The sequence below is a fragment of the Drechmeria coniospora genome, chromosome 02 (genome assembly GCF_001625195.1).
Source record: "Drechmeria coniospora strain ARSEF 6962 chromosome 02, whole genome shotgun sequence".
Lineage (NCBI taxonomy): Eukaryota > Fungi > Ascomycota > Sordariomycetes > Hypocreales > Ophiocordycipitaceae > Drechmeria > Drechmeria coniospora.
In genome coordinates, this window is record NC_054390.1 from 7,669,970 (window position 1) to 7,689,151 (window position 19,182).

Genomic DNA, 19,182 nt, shown 5'->3' on the forward strand with positions numbered 1-19,182 from the left:
TATTATGTCATTACAAAGCTCCACCAGCCACACTCCAGCCCGGGCCACAATGTGGCCTCTCGGTTGTCACCTTACAGTAAGTACATGTGGTTGTGCAAGTACTTACTCCGTAGGTTCCCGGACTTCCTCTAGTGATTATTGCAATTTTGGCAAATGAAGTCTCTGTAAGTACATCGGACCCTCCAACTGGTAATTTAAACAAGGTACTCGACGATATTTGTGATTTACCACAGCTATATCGTGTGCCGCTGGAATTTTCAACGGTACTGTCAGTGCAACGTAAGTAATGGGAGCCTGGCAGTTGTCATAATGTACCAGATGATTCGCATTTTCCCAGTGGGTATTATTATCGGTCTGGCCTTCTTGGATACTCCGAAATGACGCGAAAGCTCGCATTTCAGTTTTGCCAAAATTTAAGCTCGATACATTAGCCACCCTCAAGACGGATTAATGATGACCATTATTGGGCACGAGGGATCACGCGCAAAGTGTATCAGTAATCCGCTAACCGTGAGTGCTAATGCATTCACAAGTGTGCCGTGTTACGAAGCACTCGGCAGCACACGAGTACAAGAGATGTACTCCGTACATGTACTGTAGATGGCAATCTCAACTTCCCAGTTGTAGGACCTCCTACCGGGTAAGTGCTCTGGTAATTTGCCCGCATGCGGTTGCGAACCGCTCTCAGAACTCGCGGCACCATCGATGTGAAAGCCACCTCGCAAGATGACGGAGATGAATTCTTCTTGCGAGTGAATTTTGAGGCCGAGCGGTGACACAGCAATGTTTTAATATAATCAGGTGGAGAGAAGGATTAAGGGTCAGGTGTTCAATGCCACACCTATAATTTACGGCTTGCGGCCAAATTCGCAGTCCAATTTTGTTGTTCCGAGTTCATCAACCAACCGCCAACAATATGCGGCATGATGCCAAAAAAAAATGAAATCAACAACAGCATAGAGCTTAATCGATGCCAACAGAGCGATTCAACGTCAGGAAGCGCAAAAATGAAAGGTCACGGTGGGGGTCGAACCCACGATCTCCTGATTCGTAGTCAGACGCCTTGCCATTGGGCCACGCGACCAACATTTGACGAGCCTGAGATGACCGAGCAGAGTATAAGAATTCACTGGAGATTTTGACCAAGTTGATACTTCCTTGGTCGCCCAATGCCAGGTGTCCTACCTCAACGACAAATGTGATGTGAAGCGGGAAGGTGTAAGGCACAACCGAGTCCACCAAAACAGAGTGGGATACGGGAGACACTTTAATATTGTATCGCATGTGCACATTGCTCCCTTTGCAGCTCCAGGGATTTCAATTTGCGCGGTGTAGTACAGTAGTTCTTAGTGGCTGATGCTTGGGATAGCCAGTGAGTGCGAAGTATGAAGGCTGTAGGATTGTAAAAAGTGGAGCCGATGATTTGTACGGAGTAGTACGGAGTAATAACAGTAATAACTTTCGCTTCAGCACCTGAGGGAGGGAGGGAAGAGTACAGCACATCCGTACTTACAGTAAGTCCAAGTATGCTTGTAAGTACACATGTACATGCACAGACACAGTGAGTGTGCCTAAGTATGTATCTGCATTTTCCTTCGCGAACAAAGCTCTTGTAGTTAGCTCTGCCAACAGGTTGGCATAAGGTACCTAATTATACCTGCTCTGCTGCTACTACTAGGTATGTAGCAGTATCGCTTCTTGGCACTAACGCAGCTCAAGGACAGCCAGTGACCTATCTACGACTGTACGGAGTAAGTACAAGTAGTAGGCACCTTCCGAGGTGGCACAAATGGCACAAGTACATGTACAACGTGTTAGGTATCATTTGGTAGTACGTACTTACTCGTACTTGTACGTACTGGCAGAGGTACGATGAGGCGCAAGAAGGTCGGAGATGTCTATCAATCCGCAGTCAAGCCAGGCCGGGAGACACGGAACAGGGGGCGGAAGGTGGAAGAGGTTCTTTGGAATTCTCGAGCTTCGAATGAATTTGGGAGCTTGTCATGATGGCTACAATGCCGAGCCCTTGCCGTGAATAAATTTTCAAGGTGATTGCAGGCCCTTCGTGAAGTAGTCACCGGGCCAGCCAAACATGCTCAAGCCGAAGCCTCAAGGGCTTTACCTATTCCGGAGTTGTCGAAGCCGCGTTTGGACACGGTTGCTTCTCGATCGCACATGGCACTCGAGCGAGAGCTCATTCATGCAATGGCCATGAGGGGCCGTGCCGCGGACAGGTAAAATTAAACGCTGGTGGCCGCAGCGTGCTACGAATTGACCGAGGTACGGAGCACCAAGCAAAGTGGCCAAGGCGAGTGGTGAAGTCGAGCACGGAGAAATACCACAACGAAACGTGGTCCTCAGAGGCAGGCGAGAGTACCTGTCATTTATTGCTTTGGTGGACTGGACCCCCCTGAGAGAAGGTCCGGGCCCACGCTTCCGGCAACGACAAGGCACAATACCGGGCCTCGTGTTACGGGGCGTTTCAGATCCAGGGCAGGGACGGACGGCACGCGGTACGTTGTTGGTATGCTCATGCTAGCATCATACCGCAGAACGGGCGAGTACATGCACACGTATTATTACCGTCAAGCGCACACTAACTGAGAGGCATTGCACTGGGTCTTTGGTTGCTTCGAATCTAGATGCCAGGACTACAGCATTACCCGTTGGACGGCGAGACGGCCAGTGCGTCACAGCAGTGGCAGCTCAGGCCTGTTGATCGCAGGCTACCAAGATTGCCACCTCTACAGTACTTGACAGACAAGTAAGTACAAGCAAGTATACTGCTGCTACGAGGAGCCACTAGTACCTCGTAAGAGTACCAAGTACTTACTGTAGAGACTAGTACTTAGTAGGTACGGAGTACCTGCAAGTACTTACTCCGTACTGTACTTGCACTCCGAAAGGACGTAGTATTAATACAGCACAAGTACAAGTACAGAATACAGACTTCAAATAATTACAACAATGCGTCTGTACCAAGACAGGTAGGTACATTACGGTAAGTAGGTACAAGTACTACATATGTATGTTAACAAGTGTACTGTGCCGCACATGCCTCCAAGTACCTGATACCTTGATACTAATAGGTGCATTCACCAAAAAGGTAGTACATGTACTGTACTACCTACGGATTGACCAACTACCAGCACATGTACATTTATGTAGGTGTGGTGTAACAAGCGGGGAGGTTCCAAGGGCAGGTACAAAGGGCAGGTGCCGAGTACGCCAACGGCTCATCTCATGGTACCACCGACTCTGCGCATTGTTCGAGCATCCCTCGCCGCTTCCATGGTATTGGTACGCCGTACGGTACGTGCTGGTCCCTCCTGGAGGCAGCTCAGTTTCGAACGCCCTTTGATGGGGCATGACCTACGTACGAGCTTGGCTGGCCAGCTCCTTGTCATCAAATCATGACCTCGGTCTCCAAGCGGCAAACGCTCGCTCGCGTGCTCAAAGGTGCTAATGAATGCCATAGGGGAGCGCTGCGTACATACCACCATCTAATTACTGCAGTACGGAGCACAAGGCGGCGACCCATTTGCTGTTCTCGTCCGATCTACCCATACTCCGTATTCCGTGCTAATACCTCCCACCTACCGAATAGGCAATTACCACACACACCCCCCATTTTACTTTACGAGCGCTCATGGTACTTACGTCTAACCATTGCGCTAGCTGCGAGCGAGTACCTCCGACTTTCCTCACCAGCAGTCCACGGTACAAAGTCCTGTCAACCCCCTTTGGCCACGCTCCCCCAATCCCCTCGGCCCTGCTGCGTTAGTCCCTGCCTACCGTGCCTGCCTCCTGTCCATTGGCAAGTTGAGCCATAGAGCGAAGGAGGTTAGTACGAAGCTGCTACATGTACTAACCAAGGTGACCTATCTGGGCACAAAGGTGCTGCTCATGTAGCTGCAATTTCTGCGTCGTCGACTGCCCGAACGGCGCTGCTCACCTTGCACCTCTGCTACCCTTGTCGGCCTCACCCCGGTCCAGTCATTAGGAAGCGGCATCGCCTCCCCCTTTGCGAAATCGCTGGCGCCACGACGACCATCTCGTGCACCTGCACTTCACCTTCACCCGACCCAGTCCTCTGGATCGTCCGCAGCCGACCAGACAATTCGACTTGCACCTCTCGTGCCACCGTCGCCGCCGCCGCCATTGCTACGGGGGTCGGTCAAGGAAGGTCGTCCACTCAACCGCTGCCACCACACCACCGCCACACCAAGGTCCCAGACCCAGACCCAGTCCCCGACCCAGTCCCAGACCCAGGCCCGGTCCCAATCCCAGACACAGACACAGACGCAGACACAGTCACGGTCGCAGGTTGCAGTCGCCGTCGCCATCGCCGTCCCACCTCCCTCTGCACAATCGTCGACGCGGACGCGGACGCGGACGCATAGGACGTAGCGGCATCCCAAGTCGGCCGAGATGGGACGCAAGCTTGGCAAAACAGCGCCGGAGCCGCTGACGCTGGCGAGCCCGAACACCCTGGACCTGGTCACCAAAAGCGAGCCCACGTCTGCTGCAACTTCGTCACAAGGCGGGACGCCCATCGAATCCACCAGATCGCCCATCTCCCAACGCTCATCGCCCTTCACCAGCATATTTGCCACGAAGCAGCTGCAGGCCGGGAGCGAGCTGGACCGTCCGCAGCAGCACCAGTACCCATCCGCCCGCGACGACCAATCCCCCGTTTCCGCCACGGCGGAATCGTCGTCTCAGGTCTCGACACCCCGGCAGTCTACATGGCACTCTGCGACCGACAGCACGAGTAAGAAGTCTGGCAAGGGGGGCTTTTTCCACTTCAACAAATCCTCCAAGGGTTCCAACCAGCTCCTCGTTGCCCCCCCGCAGCAGCTTCAGACGGGAGAGCAGGCGTCGTCTACGGGCGCCGACCCTGCAGGAACGCCGAGGAACGGAGGTGAGTGTCGAGTCCCAATCCCCATTCGTCGCGAAACCATGCGGCATCCATTCTCCGTCTCCCCTCCGCGCCGGAGCATGCATCACACCCCACCGCGGCTGACCCGGGAAACGTTTGAAGCAGTCTCCCCCTACGCGCATGACTCGGTTCATAAACCCGCGACGCCGATCCAGTCTCACTCGGAGCTATCGCTGTCGTCGGCCGGTGATCAAGAAGGCGGTCCCATGCCATCTCCGGGCAAGAGAAGCAAACCAAAATCGTTTGGCCTGCTCGGTCGCTCCAGGTCCGCGAGGGATAACAAGGAACCCGACAACCCGCCTACGATACCCGAGTCGCTTGTTGCCACGTCGGGCAAGCTGGATTCCACCGATAGCCCGGCGCCTCTCCGAACAGCCCCCGTCACGCAGGATCGAGGCACTCGGGATATGATGAACGCGGGCGCGAGGAACCGATCGGAAGACCAGGGCCCTGGCCGGGACGCAGGCCCGAGCAGAGAGCACCATCGAGGGCCGCCCCATTCGACCTTGAGGGAGGCCGGCGGCGGGTCCACATTCTTCAGCGGCCTGAGGAGCTCGTCGACCAGAGCGGCCGACATGATCAGCAAGGGTCTGTTCGGCAAAGGCTCCCGAGGCGGTCACGCCGCCGACAGGGAGCCGGCCGTTGACGACGAGCAGTACGTCCTCAAGGTCATCAACCTGCCTCTGGTGGAGCAGACCCGATTGACGCGCATATCGAAACGGCTCGAGGACTCGAGAGACAAGACTGAATTCTGGATGCCTGCATTTCCGTGGAGGGCAATCGACTACTTGAACTACAAGGGCTGCGACATGGAAGGTCTCTATCGCGTTCCTGGAAGCGGTCCTCAGATTAAGAAGTGGCAGCGAAAATTCGACGAGCGTACGTTGGTCCCCCTCCTCGCGAGCCGCGGCAGGACGGCGTGGAGCGATGCTAACCCATCCATCAACCATGTAGTCTACGATGTGAATCTCTTCGAGGAGGTTGAACTGTACGACATCAACATCATCGGCTCCATGCTCAAGGCTTGGCTGCGAGAGCTGCCCGATGAACTCTTCCCTAAGGAGGCACAGAATCGAATCGCGAGGGAATGCGAAGGCGCCACCGAAGTTCCGCAGATGCTCGTCGACGAGCTCTCCAATTTATCTCCCTTCAACTACTACCTCCTCTTCGCCATCACATGCCATCTCAGCCTCCTCCTCGCCCATTCCGACAAGAACAAGATGGATTTTCGAAATCTCTGCATCTGCTTTCAGCCGTGCATGAAGATTGACGCCTTCTCCTTCAAGTTCCTCGTGTGCGACTGGAGGAATTGCTGGAAGGGATGCAAGAACGAAGCCAAGTTCATAGAGGAGGAGTATCTCCTTTTCCACCAGCCTCCACCGCGCGGACTGTCCGAACCTCAACGCCTGGCTCAGGCCGAGAATCTCGATGGTCGCCGAGCCGTCTCCCCGGACGGTGCCGGTGCCGTCCGAACAAACGGAGCCGGCGACCGGGCCGGCCAGGTCAAGGGCGAAGGCCGCGACTTTTCCCAGTCGAACACCAGCATCCGCTCCCAGCCATCGTCCATATCAACCAACATCAGCACCCAAAACGACCGCACTGCCGGAAAGAACGGCCGAGACCAGAACACGCAAGACCTTCGTCAACTTTCGCCCATCAAGCCGTTGTCGCCCATCGGCTTCTAATGCCTCTTCCAGACCAGAGACCTCGTCATGATTTTCAAGCTCATCGCAGCAATGATACCCATTCAGTGCTTACCCATTCAATGCTTCTAAGCGAGCCTTTGGCATTCACCCGCCGACGACGTTCACGCCGTTCAGCACCCTTGTCGTTCTCTTACATTCTCCGGGCGAGGAGTCACTCTCGCGTTCAGTCGTCTCTGCTTTGTGAGTGGCCGTACCGGTGGAGGCACCCCATGTTTCTCTTTGATTGCTCGCTTTACAACCCGCCCTCCACCTGCAGTTGGTGCACCTTCGGTCTTCTCGGACCGTCCTGGCGTCCTGGCTTGTCGTCGAGCATTGGAGGCCCGTCATGATGGGGGCGTCCGTGGAGGTGCGACTTTTCCCTCTCGCTTCAATTTTCAAACCGGCCGAATGAACAGCGCCAGCAACGTCGAGCCACTTGTCGGAAGCCAGGCTTTGGCATGACGGGTGTGACGTGGCTGGTCGTCTTGGCTTTCCTCGGCCAGTTCGTCGTGCGCTGTTTTTCTTCTTCAAATTATGTGTTAATTATCTACGGGGCTGAGAAGGGAAGGATGTTGTTGTGTACGATTACGATGGATGTGAACTGTGTTGGAGACGTAATTTTGGCTTGCGCGGCGTTGGAGAGCAGTTGAGCATGGCAGGCATATACTTAGGCACGGAGTCACGTCAGCAATGGAACAAATGATTGTTGTTTAAATGGCAGGCAAGCGACGAAGCAAGCAAGCAACCATATCCGGGCAAGCCAGTGACTTTTTGATGATACCAAACCCCCAACTCCAATTCCCGAACGCCATGAAGGTGATGCTGGACTGTTCCGCTGAACCGGGGCTCGTTCTCATTTCTTCCCCATCTTGGCCGCCGCGTCCCGCTCGTTCTTCCTCATCTTCCTCTCGTTGCGCTTCATGTTTTCTTTCCTCTGCCTCCGTCCATCACCACGATAGGAGGTGCCTTCTTTCCGCTGCGCTTCCTTTTCCGTGTCGACCGCGACGAGCCAGTCATCGTCGCCCTTCTTGTTCAAGGCCTTGTAGCCCCACTTCCTCTTCCACTCGCCGCTGTCCTCGTCGAAGGCGAGGTTCTTGCGCTGCTCCCTCGTCTTGGGCTTGATGCCCTTCTTGGCGGCAAAGCGCTCCCATTTCGTCGGCGGCTTGGCCTCCGGCACCGGTTTCTCGCGCGGCAGCCGGGTCGTCGGTGCAGGCAGGGTCAGGAGGACACCATCCGTCGTCGAACTGAGAGGGCAGGTGGTGAGGAGCTGGTTGATGAGGGATTGGGCGCCATCGCGGGCGATCTCGGCGAGAGACTGCTCGATGGCGGAGCGATCCAAGGTGATGGCGTTGGGGTCCTCGGCCAAGAGATGCCCAAGATCGAACGTGTAGGGCGTTGGCTTTTCTACCGCCACGGGCAGCTTCGGTTTCGAGCTGGGAATTGACATGGCTGCGATTGTGACCGATCCTCCTTGCGACTATCGGCAGGGGATATTTTTTGGGGAGAAAAGGCTGGAGCGTAGGACAGCGCAAGCGACGATTCAACGGTTCATGGGTGCCTCTGCCGGGAACTTTTTCCATCTGGACCAGTAAATTGTTCAAGTACAAGCACGATTCGTCGGATCCGCGGCGCATAATTATCCGGCCGTTGCGCCTATCGGTGGTGGGTGGTGCTTGGTGGGTTCACTGGACGCACGGCTTGGCGCTGCTCGGCTGCAGGCACAGCCACAAGCTTGCTAGGTCGCGCTAACTGCTGGTGCTGGAGATTTTTGTCCTCGAACGAATCACCCAGTCGATTCCGGTGATCGATGCCATTAGCTTCATGAGACACACTGGATCGACGAGCGACACCACGGGCCCAATTGTTTCCAGCTCTGCGGTTTAACCCTTCACTGCTCTCATATCAGGCACGGGACGAATCATCATGGCGTCCGCAAACGCCCTGCGGAACCTAATGCGGCCATCGGTGACGGTGATGACGGCTCGAATTCATCCCGCCATGTTCGCCGTCGCCTCCTTTTCGACCAGCCCTGCCCTCGCCGCCGCCCCTCCACCGACGATCAAGAGCAGACGAGATCTTCCGAAGAAGACAAAGAAGACGTACAAGAAGAAGTCCAACGTCGTACCTGTCAAGAAGCCGAGCCCGGGCGAGCGAAAGGCGTTCCGGCAGCGAATACAGCTCAGCAACAACAGCGCACTGCCCGTCCAAGGCCTCGGGGAACTGGCACCGGAGACGATGGCGAGTGCGGAGAACAAGGGCAAGCTTTTCACGATCCCCGACCAGGTGGTGGACCTGCTGCGGACGCTCGAAGCCTTCAAGCCAACTCAGTCGTGGAACCTATTCAGGCGGCCGCATTTCTTGGTCCGCGAGGAGACGGCCCAGTTGATCGGCAGGCTGGAGAGCGCAAGGAAAGGAAAGGAGTCACTCACATGCGTCCTGACGGGTAGTCGGCTGTCAGGGAAGAGCTTGACCCTGCTGCAAGCCATGGCACATGCTCTGTTGAACGGATGGGTGGTCATCCACGTTCCCGAAGGTTGGAAACCTCGTGCCACTGCATCCGTGCGTGTAGCGCTGACAATGTCGCAGGTCAGGACCTCACCAACGGAAACACCGAGTACGCGGCTGTCACGGACACCAACCCAACCCAGTATGCCCAACCGGTGTACTGCCTCAAGCTTCTTCAGAATATCTACAAGGCGAATAAGGCGGTCCTCGAAAAGCTGGAGATGCAAAAGGACTGGTCCAAGCTCACAAACTTGAAGAGCGGTGCCACGCTGGCCGATTTGGCCCTCAGCGCCAAGGAGAGTGAATATGCGTGGCCCACGCTCCATGCTCTCTGGACGGAGCTGACCCTGCCCGGCCGTCCTCCTGTTCTGTTCGGCCTCGACGGCTTGTCGCACATCAACATGATCAGCGAATACAGGGATCCGGCCTTCAATGAGATCCACGCCCATGATCTCACCCTCATCCGCACCTTCGTCGACGCTCTGTCAGGCGCGACGAAGCTTCCCAACGGTGGCGCCATCATCGCCGCGACCTCTGGCAACAACGCCCACCACCATCCCTCTCAGGAGCTCGTCTTGTCCCAGCTCGAGGCTGGCCAGGCCGGTCGTGATATCCCGAAGCCGAATGCGTACGAGCGAAAGTACGACGATCGAGTGTACGACGCCCTCAAGAACAGCTACGTTCTTCGACTGGAGGGCCTCTCCAAGGATGAGAGCAGAGCCTTGATGGAGTACTGGGGTGCCAGTGGGCTAGTCAGAGATGTGCTCAACACGCGGACCGTGTCCGAGAAGTGGGCTCTCGCTGGTCATGGTATTGTCGGTGAGCTGGAGCGTGTTTCTCTCATGACGATGCGCATGTAAATCAGTGTATGCTTTGTACAAATTGCCAGATACCATACGTTCATGGTGAACAGTGTGTCTAGTTTCCTGCCCGTCTACACTCTCGCGCTCTCGTAATTCACACAAGTTCAGTTGAGCAGGCCGATGTCTGCGGTGCGATGCATGGACGAGAGCGGCCTTTGAGCCGTCAACTGAACGGTGAAGCAGTTCAATTCATTCAATGAACGATCAAAACAGAAGCGCACCTCCCTTGCCAACCACGATTCCCATGGTGCTGCCCAGAACGCCGGACCAAATCGAAAAGCCACCTGTTGGCATCTTATGCGTCGTTGGAACAAACGAACTTCGTTACACATCCATGTCGCTCCCTCCGTCGTCGTTACCGGCCGTGACAAACACAAGTCTCGAGCCGTTGCCTGCAGTTTGCCAGACCTGCGAGGAAGGGTGAGCGCACGATCACAGACGGCGGAATGGGGTAGATGGAAGGGGGACGGTGAACAGGAGGGGAGGGGAGGCATTTGGCTTACGTCGAGGGTAGTGTACTCGTCGAGGGCGAGCAACCATTGGTCCTCGGTGAACCCCTTGGCGATGACGCGCTCCTTGACCTTTCGCATGTTCAGCTCCACGCCAAGGTCATCATCCTCGGCACCGTCTGCGCGGCAGGCACCCGAATCGGCCAGTGCCTTGACCATGTTGTAAATCTTGCTGCTGGCGTTGAGGTTGCGGTGGCTTCCGCCCGTGTCAGTGTTGAGGCTCTCCTTGCTCGCCTCGATCAGGCGCAACGCCTCGTCCACGTCGTCTTGCGAGACCTGGTTGCTGAAACGGAGACGGGCGAGTGCTTGGGCGAGACGGACGACGCCGAGGAGGGTACGAGGTGTGGTGTGAGTGAACTGCCTGCCGGTCTTCTCCGCTCGCTTCTGTTGGTCTCGCAGGCGCACGTACGTCTTGATCATGTAGTCGGAGACGGATGTGGGCACGACGGGCCGGTACGTCCGGGCCTGGGCGACGTACGAACGTACTTCGTGCGGCGTGAAGACGACGTTGTCGGTGCCGATGTCGGGGTGGCGGTTATGCATGTGGACATAGGCAACATGCTTGGCGAGCTGCTCGTCGCTCTCGCGCGAGGGGGTGTCGAGCAGAAGGAAGAGGACGTCGAAACGAGAGAGAAGGGCGGCCGGAAGGTTGATGTTTTCCACGGGGGAGATGCGGGGGTTGTATCGTCCGTAGATGGGGTTGGCGGCGGCAAGGATCGAGGTGCGCGCGTTGAGCGTTGTGGAGATGCCGGCTTTGGAGATGGAAATGGTCTGCTGCTCCATCACTTCGTGAATGGCGGTCCTGTCGTTGTCGTCCATCTTGTCGAATTCATCGATGCAGCAGATGCCATTGTCGGCGAGGACGAGGGCACCGCCCTCCAAAACCATCTCGTCGGTCACGGGGTCGCGCATGACGGCTGCCGTCAGACCGACGCCGCTGCTTCCGCGGCCCGAGGTGTAGACGCCGCGAGGGGCAACCTTGGAGATGTACTTGAGCAGCTGAGACTTGGCAACACCAGGGTCACCCATGAGGCAAATGTTGATGTCGCCACGGATCTTCATGCCGTCGCCCATCTCCTTCGTGACACCGCCGATGAGCAGGAGCAGCAGGGCCTTCTTGACGTCGAGGTGGCCGAAGATTTCGGGCGCGATCGACTTGGCCAAGAGCTCGTAGACCTGCCCGGTCTGTCGGTACTGATCGATGCGTCGAACGAGGCGCGGGTCCACCATCATCTCGCTGTACGCCTTCTTGTGTTGACGGATATGGTGGGCCTCGAGGTAGGTATCAGTCAGGAGACCTGCCTTGATGGCCTTGAATCCCGTGTAGGGTGTAGGCAAAAAGATGCCGGATATGTCGACGACGTCTCCTGGATTGATCTTGCGAACGAGGGTCCCGTGGCAGAGGACGGTGAGGGAGCGGGGAATTTGTCCTATGGGGACCTGCTCGGCCAACTCTTGGACCTTGACCTCCTGGAAAGGTAGAAACTTGGAAGCTCGAGTGGAAGGGTTCAGCTGTCCTTTGGACTGGTTCTTCTTGCAATCCTCCGACGGACACATCGTCAGGGGGCCGTACTGCCTTTCGGTGACGGGCTGGAAGATCTCGCAACCGCATCGGTCGCACGAGTAGGCGCTGACTTGGACGATGGGCTTGACGTCGGACACACGCGTGGCGATGGCGCGAATGGTGATGAGGTTGCCAAGGTGGTCTCCGCGGACCTGCCGGACAGCGAGCGCTTTGGTCGGCTCGTTTGCGGTGCCCGATCGAGGCTTGAAGACGAGGGTATAGCGACGGATGAGCTCTGCGGGGAATTTGTCTTCTTCCACCGTCGGGTCCCGTTCTGCCGCCTCTTGCATCTCGCGGTTTCGGGCTTGGCGGCGCGCCATCAAGACATCGAGAACATCGTCCTTGAAGCTAGAGGACGATCAGCACAGGCACGGGGCAAATCAGCAGACTGCAATCGACCGTCGCGGCCGCGGGCACCTATTGCTTACCTAACATCCGTACTCGCTTGCGGCATGACTTTATCCACCGCTCTGGACATGATCTCAACGTAGTGCTTGGTGTTCATCTCGATGGAATCGACAAGCCGGTGATTCTCCTCCATCTGGTTTTCCCACTGCATCGACGTCAGCTAGTACGGACGGGCGGGGCCGGTGGAAGAAGATCACACCATCTGCAAGTCGTCCAGGTCAATCGTTATCTCGTCGATGACGCGGTCTGCGAGCTGCTGTATCGTGTCCTTGTACTTGTGGTGGGGCGACCGTCGACGCTCCTTTTCCTGCTGCCGTCGACGACTCGTCTCCTCGCTCTCGTCATTCGAGCCATATCCATCACTGAGATCGTCTTCATCGATGGTGATGTCGCCGATGGCAGTGGCGATTGTGTGCTCGGGAGAGGTCTTGAATCCGGTGAGAAACTCTTCAAACGCCCCTGCTCTTTGGTTAGGATGTGTCTTGTCGTCACGAATCGAAGCGGACCGGACACGAGACGAGAGCAAAACCGACCTTGCTGGGTTTCATAGTTCACCGGAGCCTTGAACTCGAGGAGCGCCATTGTGAGTGAAGACGGGTAGATTCGAATGGTGGGAGGCACCTGGGAGTGGGTGAGGCAGGATAGAAGCTGCCGGCCGCTGTCGTGGCGAGATGCTCCGTAAACTCGAATGAAGCAAGCGGACGAACAATTTCGCGGGCTGGGGCGCCGTGCAGGGATGTGCCGTAATTGGAAATCGTTGGTCGCATGCTCCCGAATGGCTGAGGACGCGAAAAGTCGCGTCTCGCGCGTTTGACACCGCCACATTCAATTTAAGTCGCATGGTGCAAAGGCACTAGCCACTGAGGCTTGACTGCCTCAGTCGTCCCTGCCCGCTGGTTGCTCCACAAAACCGGGGTGGCGCCGGGACTTGGGAGCTCGGCTGCGAGCAGGGAAGGAATGATGGTGAACCCACTAATTACCTGTACATGTACGGGGTACAGCACTGGAAGGACTATACTTACAGTACATGTACAGGTAAGTACAGTACAGTACAGTACCAGCCAGCACGTGTGATTTGCCTCGGCTTGTGCCGGATCCTTTTGACGTCGATGCTGGCTCTTCACTCCTCAGCCGCAGCATCTTGCTTCCAAGACAGAGCTTTGCTTCGGCGCACCATGGTCATCGGTATATCGCCATGGCTCCCCGAAAGAATGTGCAGTCGTCCTCGGCCGAGCTCTCGCTCGTACATCTGAAAAACTGCCTCGTCAACCTGCCTTCGTCTCTCGTCTCGCTGCTCCTCAACGTAAATACGGTGAGCCGCTGCCGACCTCTGGTTCCCCTTTGCTTCCAATCCGATATCTGACAAGACGAGTAGCCCGTCCAGAATGTCGTCATCGAGCTCAGCTACCGACCACCACCCGCAAGCGGGCAGTCGGGATCTGCTGCCGCCCCGCGATCCGTCTTCGTCGGGTGGACTGGCTTGCCGAGCAAGCGAAGACCTCCCCCCCCGGTGAATCGTGACGGCCTCGCCGGCTCGAGAGGTTCGTCTCGAGATCAAGAGGTTCAGATTGTCGAGATTGATGCAACGCTCGCGGGCACGCTCGAGCTCTTCGACGGCCAGAAGGTCACCGCCACGGTTCACGTCGATCCACCCATCGCCCACACAATCAACATTGAGCCTCTTACTCCCGAAGACTGGGAGATGATCGAGCTGCACGCGACCTTTCTCGAGTTAAACTTGCAGTCGCAAATCCGAGCGCTTCCGAATCCCACATACATGTCAAGCGACAACACGCCCGTGCCTCCCCATCCATTGACTCTCCACCTTTCGCCAACGTCAGCTGCCAGCATCAGGATCGTGTCGCTGAGTCCTGCGCCGCCAGAAAATACGGCATTCATGAAGCTTTCGCCCAATGCCGAGGTCATTGTCGCCCCGAAGACGAGGCCCAAGACGTCCCAGAGTACGGGGGACCACCGCAGCGTCGCGAGCACGTCAAAGTCCCGACGCAGCGGAACGAGCACCGTCAGGAAACGCAGTGCAAGAGAGGAGCCGAGACCGACCTTGTTCCTCCGGGCCATGGACAGGACTGCCTGCAACGACTGGTTCGACGAAGGCCCGGTCTGCACCGACCTCAGCGTTTGGGTCGATCGTGATCTTCTGTTCACCAACTCCTTCCGGGGCATAAAGCACGTTGTCGTCGAGGTCATCAATCCTGCAGCCCTGCAAAATCCTGTTCCCGAGGGTGGCCAGACTCCAGCGACGACGCTCGCCTCCTCCAAGGTTGTTGCTTTCTTGAAGCCGTGGGACGATCCGCCCACGGCCCAGACTGCTGCCCTGTCATGCTCTCTCTGTAACGCGTTGGGATGTGTCGGCATCGTCGGTGGAGTTGTCAAAATCCAAACCGCTCCCGCCGAACTGCAGCCTGGAAACCTGTTCGCCATCAAGGTCTTCCCCTTTGCCGCCGGCCCGAAGGCGAGCGAGGGACTACGCTTTGGCAGCGAGACGAAGGCGGAAAAGGAGGAATCCGCCAAAAGATTCAGGCATATGTACTCCGGCATCAAGGGTGCCGGCGGCTTGCTCCAAGGGCCGCTCACCGATGGCATAGTTGTAGGCCTTCATGACGGACTCGAGGCTCCGTTAGGGTGGGAGGGTGGCATCGTACGCTTCGATTACAGCCCAGATTTTACACCGGCCGAGAAGGGAAAGGACGATACCCTATGGATGGCCAACCTTGATCCAAAGATATCAATCGAGTTTCAGCAACCGCAACCTCGACCGTCATGGATGGCCGAACCTGACCTCTTCGAGCTCCAGGCCACCCACGACTCCTTGCTGGTCGGCATCGATTCGCTTCTCTCCAATCTGCAGTCTCACCTGGCTCACATGTCTTCCGTTCTGCTGACGGGCTCCATGGGGTCGGGGAAGACGTCGGTGGCAAAGCACATGGCCGAGACGCTGAGGCGCGAGCACCTGTTCTACACCGTCTACTTTCCCTGTCGGAAGTTGGTCAAGGATGAGACGAGGATTTCCACCATCAAGGAAACTCTGAACCGCATCTTCATGTCGGCCAGCTGGGGGGCCCGGCTTGGCGGCAAGGCTCTCGTCATCCTCGATGATCTCGACAGGCTGTGTCCGATCGAGACAGAGCTGCAGGTGGGAAACGACAATGGCCGAAGTCGGCAGATCAGCGAAACGGTTCGGTCGGTGGTGCGGCAGTTCTGCAAGAGGGGCAGCAATGTCGTCCTACTCGCAACGGCTGAAGGGAAAGACTCGATGAACAACGTCGTCATCAGCGGCCACGTCATTCGAGAAATTGTCGAGCTTAAGGCGCCAGACAAGGAGGCGAGGCGGAGAGTCATGGAGTCAATCGCCAATCAAGACGCTGTCGATGCAGGAGACGTCGATGAGCGGGCGAGCGAAAACAGCAGACCGCCGACTTCGGACGGGAGCGCCATCGATGCCAGCGATGCCTGGATGCACGGTTCGGATCAACAGCTCCCCAAAGCTGGCACCGCCGGTTTTGTCCTAGAATCGGGTCTCGACTTTCTAGACATTGCAGGACTAACCGACGGTTACATGCCAGGCGACCTTGCCGTGCTGGTATCGCGCGCCAGGAACGAGGCCATCATGCGCTCGATCAGCGACGCTCCCCTCGGCTCCAGCGCCGGCTCCGTACACCTCGGTCGACAAGACTTTGACAAGGCGCTGGAAGGATTCACGCCAGCGTCACTTCGAAACGTGGCGCTTCAGAGCTCGACGGTGACGTTCAAGTCGATCGGAGGATTGCAGGAAACGCGAAAGGTTCTCCTGGAGACGCTCGAGTACCCGACGAAATACGCGCCGATCTTTGCTCAGTGCCCACTTCGGCTGCGATCAGGGTTGCTTCTGTACGGCTTCCCCGGCTGCGGCAAGACGCTGCTCGCCAGCGCAGTTGCCGGCGAATGTGGCCTGAACTTCATCAGCGTCAAGGGACCAGAAATCCTCAACAAGTACATCGGTGCTTCCGAGAAGAGCGTCAGGGACCTCTTCGATCGGGCGCAGTCGGCGAGGCCCTGCGTCCTGTTCTTCGACGAATTCGACTCGATCGCACCGAAGAGAGGACACGACTCCACCGGCGTCACGGACCGCGTCGTGAACCAGCTCCTGACGCAGATGGACGGCGCCGAAGGACTTTCCGGCGTCTATGTCCTGGCGGCGACGTCGCGTCCAGATCTCATCGACCCGGCGCTTCTCCGGCCCGGTCGGCTGGACAAATCCCTGCTCTGCGACATGCCGTCGATGGAGGACCGGCTGGACATACTGAGGACCCTTTTCCAGAAGGTCCGGCTATCGGATGAACTGACGGACTCGGACGACGCCTGGATCGACATTGCGCGTCGGACCGAGGGATTCTCTGGGGCCGACCTCCAAGGCCTCGTGTCCAACGCTCAGCTGGAGGCAATCCACGACGTTCTGGACGTGAAGGCTGCACCAGGCTCGTCCGGACAAGGAATCAGCAGGGAGGCCAGCGCCCGCAACTCGACACCTAGCTTCGTCCAGTTTCGCTACGGCGCCGAGCCGTCGGCCGCGAGCAGGAGCGCGGCCGCCGCGAGCAAGTCGGTGACGTTGATGGAGAAGGCGGCAATCATGGCAAAGCTGGAGCAGATCAAACTCGGGCGCAAAAGGGCGAGGCACGCACACGAAGACAAGGACCCGACGACGGGCGAATCCGAGGGCAAGGACGCGTCGGAACACCGAGAAGTCGTCATTGGCTTGTCGCACCTGGTCAAGGCTCTTGCCAACACGAGGGCCAGCATCAGCGCCGAGGAGAAGGCGAGGTTGCAGAGGATTTACAAAGAGTTTGTCGTCGGGAGGAGCGGTCAGATGAAAGACGGACAGGGGAGCATGGAGATTGGCGGGAGGAGCAGCTTGATGTAGATGGATGAATAGATGGACGGCGACGGCGGCAGTACGTGATGCACATGTAATGTAGCAAGGGAACAAGGGCGGGTTGAGTCGGCGTCAACGAGCTGAACGGAACAGAGATGTGCGTATTTCGTATATATACAAAAACGAAGCGCATACGACGCCAGGTATTATTGTCCAAGGGTTGTTGGTCAAGATGGAGGAAAGGAGACGTTCGTTCGAGAGGGCACCTATGCGGCAGGGGCCGGGCGTTCGGGATCCGGTATCAACTCGCGCGCGAGCAGCAGCACCTGCTCGTGGATCTCCTTCTTGGCTGCCAGCAGCCCCCTGTTCTCGCTCAGATATCTTCCTGCTCCAAAGTTCATGGGTCGGCCGTCCAAGTCGGTGACGACGCCACCGAGCTCTCGGAAGATGAGTTGGGCACCAACGTGGTCCCATATGCAAGACCTGCTGCGCTCCTTGGAGGGAATGCGGATCAGGACATCGCCGCCGCCGATGATGAGGGCGGCGTAGCGGACGTGCGACGACCAAACGTCGGTGCCGGGGAAGGGGGCGCCGAGCCTGGTTGCGAGCTCTCGCATCGTCGCCCGGCTCGAGGCTCGGTTGAGGTCGCAGTCGACGATGTGGGTGTCGGCCGGCGTCGATGGAGGCTGGAGCTGTGGCAGCGGACTCGGTTCGAGCCGTGCGTCGGCCGAGGACAGGACGGCCATGTGGGCGCCCTGTCCGGCCACAGCGAAGAGCATGATGCCGAGGCCGTCGGTGTCGATGCTCGATTCGCGGATCCGGCCGGCGGCGTCGAGCTTGAGGTTCGGGTACGCGACGACGGCCAGCATCTCCTGGCCGTCCTGGACGAGTGCGAGCGAGACGGCGTACTGCTCCCCTTTGAGAAAGGCGGCCGTTCCGTCGACGGGGTCCATGACGAAGTAGCGGCCCTCGGAGCCGCCGGTGCCGCGGCCGCCCAAGTCGATGAGGTCAAGCATCTCCTGGACCGAGTGGACGCCACCGGCGGCGGCGGAGAAGAGTTCGAAGACGCGGGCCAAGAGGCGGTCGTCGGCGCGCAGCACCGCCGAGTCCTCCTCGCCGACGAAGCCGACGCCGGGGAAAGCGTCGCGGAGGATGCTGATGAGGAGGGCCTGGGCGGCGAAGTCGGCCACCGTCACCGGCGAGGCATCTTCCTTCGACACCTGCGTCACGGTGGAGAGGACGCCCTTGGTGAGCCTGGCGGCGCGCACGACGGCCTCTTGCGCCACTTGAAGCTCGCGGTGCCAGGGCAGGGCCGACATTGTGCAAAGATGGTAAACAAAATGATGCGGGGCCTGTCACCGGCATCGAGAGGTCAATTCTCCGGGTGGCAGGCAGTGCGGTTGATCATGGGCACTGTATGGGGACAGAGACCGAGCCTCAGGCACAGAGAACCTGTGCGTCCTGTACAACTACTCCGTACATTACTCAGTATACGTACGGAGAACGGAGCACAGAATGCACTGTATTATACTTGGCACTACCTACTACCTAAGGACACAGATAACGGAGTCAGTACTGCGCAAATACAGAGTACATTTTGGCAAGTATTTATATGCCTTGACGGCCAACTACACACTGTGCATACCGCGTGACGATCATCGCTACAATTCTCCGTATAAATAGTAGTATTACCAGTATATACAAAACGTACACTTCTGCAGCCGACCAGGGAGGGGGATCGGAGCCTCCCAAGAGTGGGTGACTTGATCCTTTCATCGCCGGTGAGATATCGTTTTACTGTACGGGGTTGATACGGAATTGATGGCGTCCAGCCTT

General features: G+C 57.5%; 6 protein-coding genes and 1 non-coding gene across 7 annotated transcripts; 3 read left to right on the forward strand and 4 right to left on the reverse strand.

Moving 5' to 3' along the window:
- Positions 1–1,012: 1,012 nt before the first annotated feature.
- On the reverse strand, positions 1,013–1,084 carry DCS_t61. Its single transcript has one exon. It is a non-coding gene; the product is annotated as a tRNA-Arg (tRNA).
- Positions 1,085–4,431: 3,347 nt separating this feature from the next.
- Positions 4,432–6,627, forward strand: DCS_05224 (RhoGAP domain containing protein; the record flags this gene model as incomplete). The annotated part of the gene is made up of 1 exon (XM_040802530.1): positions 4,432–6,627. One exon carries the CDS (start codon positions 4,432–4,434, stop codon positions 6,625–6,627), a length of 2,196 nt encoding a protein of 731 aa, XP_040657563.1.
- An 853-nt stretch (positions 6,628–7,480) lies between these two features.
- Positions 7,481–8,074, reverse strand: DCS_05225 (uncharacterized protein; the record flags this gene model as incomplete). Its single annotated transcript, XM_040802531.1, has 1 exon — positions 7,481–8,074. The coding sequence occupies one exon, from the start codon at positions 8,072–8,074 to the stop codon at positions 7,481–7,483; it is 594 nt and encodes a 197-aa protein (XP_040657564.1).
- Positions 8,075–8,550: 476 nt separating this feature from the next.
- Positions 8,551–9,992, forward strand: DCS_05226 (ribosomal protein DAP3; the record flags this gene model as incomplete). Its single annotated transcript, XM_040802532.1, has 2 exons — positions 8,551–9,160; positions 9,214–9,992. The coding sequence occupies 2 exons, from the start codon at positions 8,551–8,553 to the stop codon at positions 9,990–9,992; spliced, it is 1,389 nt and encodes a 462-aa protein (XP_040657565.1).
- A 327-nt stretch (positions 9,993–10,319) lies between these two features.
- Positions 10,320–13,058, reverse strand: DCS_05227 (DNA replication licensing factor mcm7; the record flags this gene model as incomplete). Its single annotated transcript, XM_040802533.1, has 5 exons — positions 10,320–10,403; positions 10,499–12,416; positions 12,497–12,621; positions 12,676–12,935; positions 13,010–13,058. The coding sequence occupies 5 exons, from the start codon at positions 13,056–13,058 to the stop codon at positions 10,320–10,322; spliced, it is 2,436 nt and encodes an 811-aa protein (XP_040657566.1).
- A 613-nt stretch (positions 13,059–13,671) lies between these two features.
- On the forward strand, positions 13,672–17,394 carry DCS_05228 (peroxin-1; the record flags this gene model as incomplete). Its single annotated transcript, XM_040802534.1, has 2 exons — positions 13,672–13,788; positions 13,852–17,394. The coding sequence occupies 2 exons, from the start codon at positions 13,672–13,674 to the stop codon at positions 17,392–17,394; spliced, it is 3,660 nt and encodes a 1,219-aa protein (XP_040657567.1).
- Positions 17,395–17,612: 218 nt separating this feature from the next.
- On the reverse strand, positions 17,613–18,665 carry DCS_05229 (3',5'-bisphosphate nucleotidase; the record flags this gene model as incomplete). The annotated part of the gene is made up of 1 exon (XM_040802535.1): positions 17,613–18,665. The coding sequence occupies one exon, from the start codon at positions 18,663–18,665 to the stop codon at positions 17,613–17,615; it is 1,053 nt and encodes a 350-aa protein (XP_040657568.1).
- Positions 18,666–19,182: the final 517 nt, after the last annotated feature.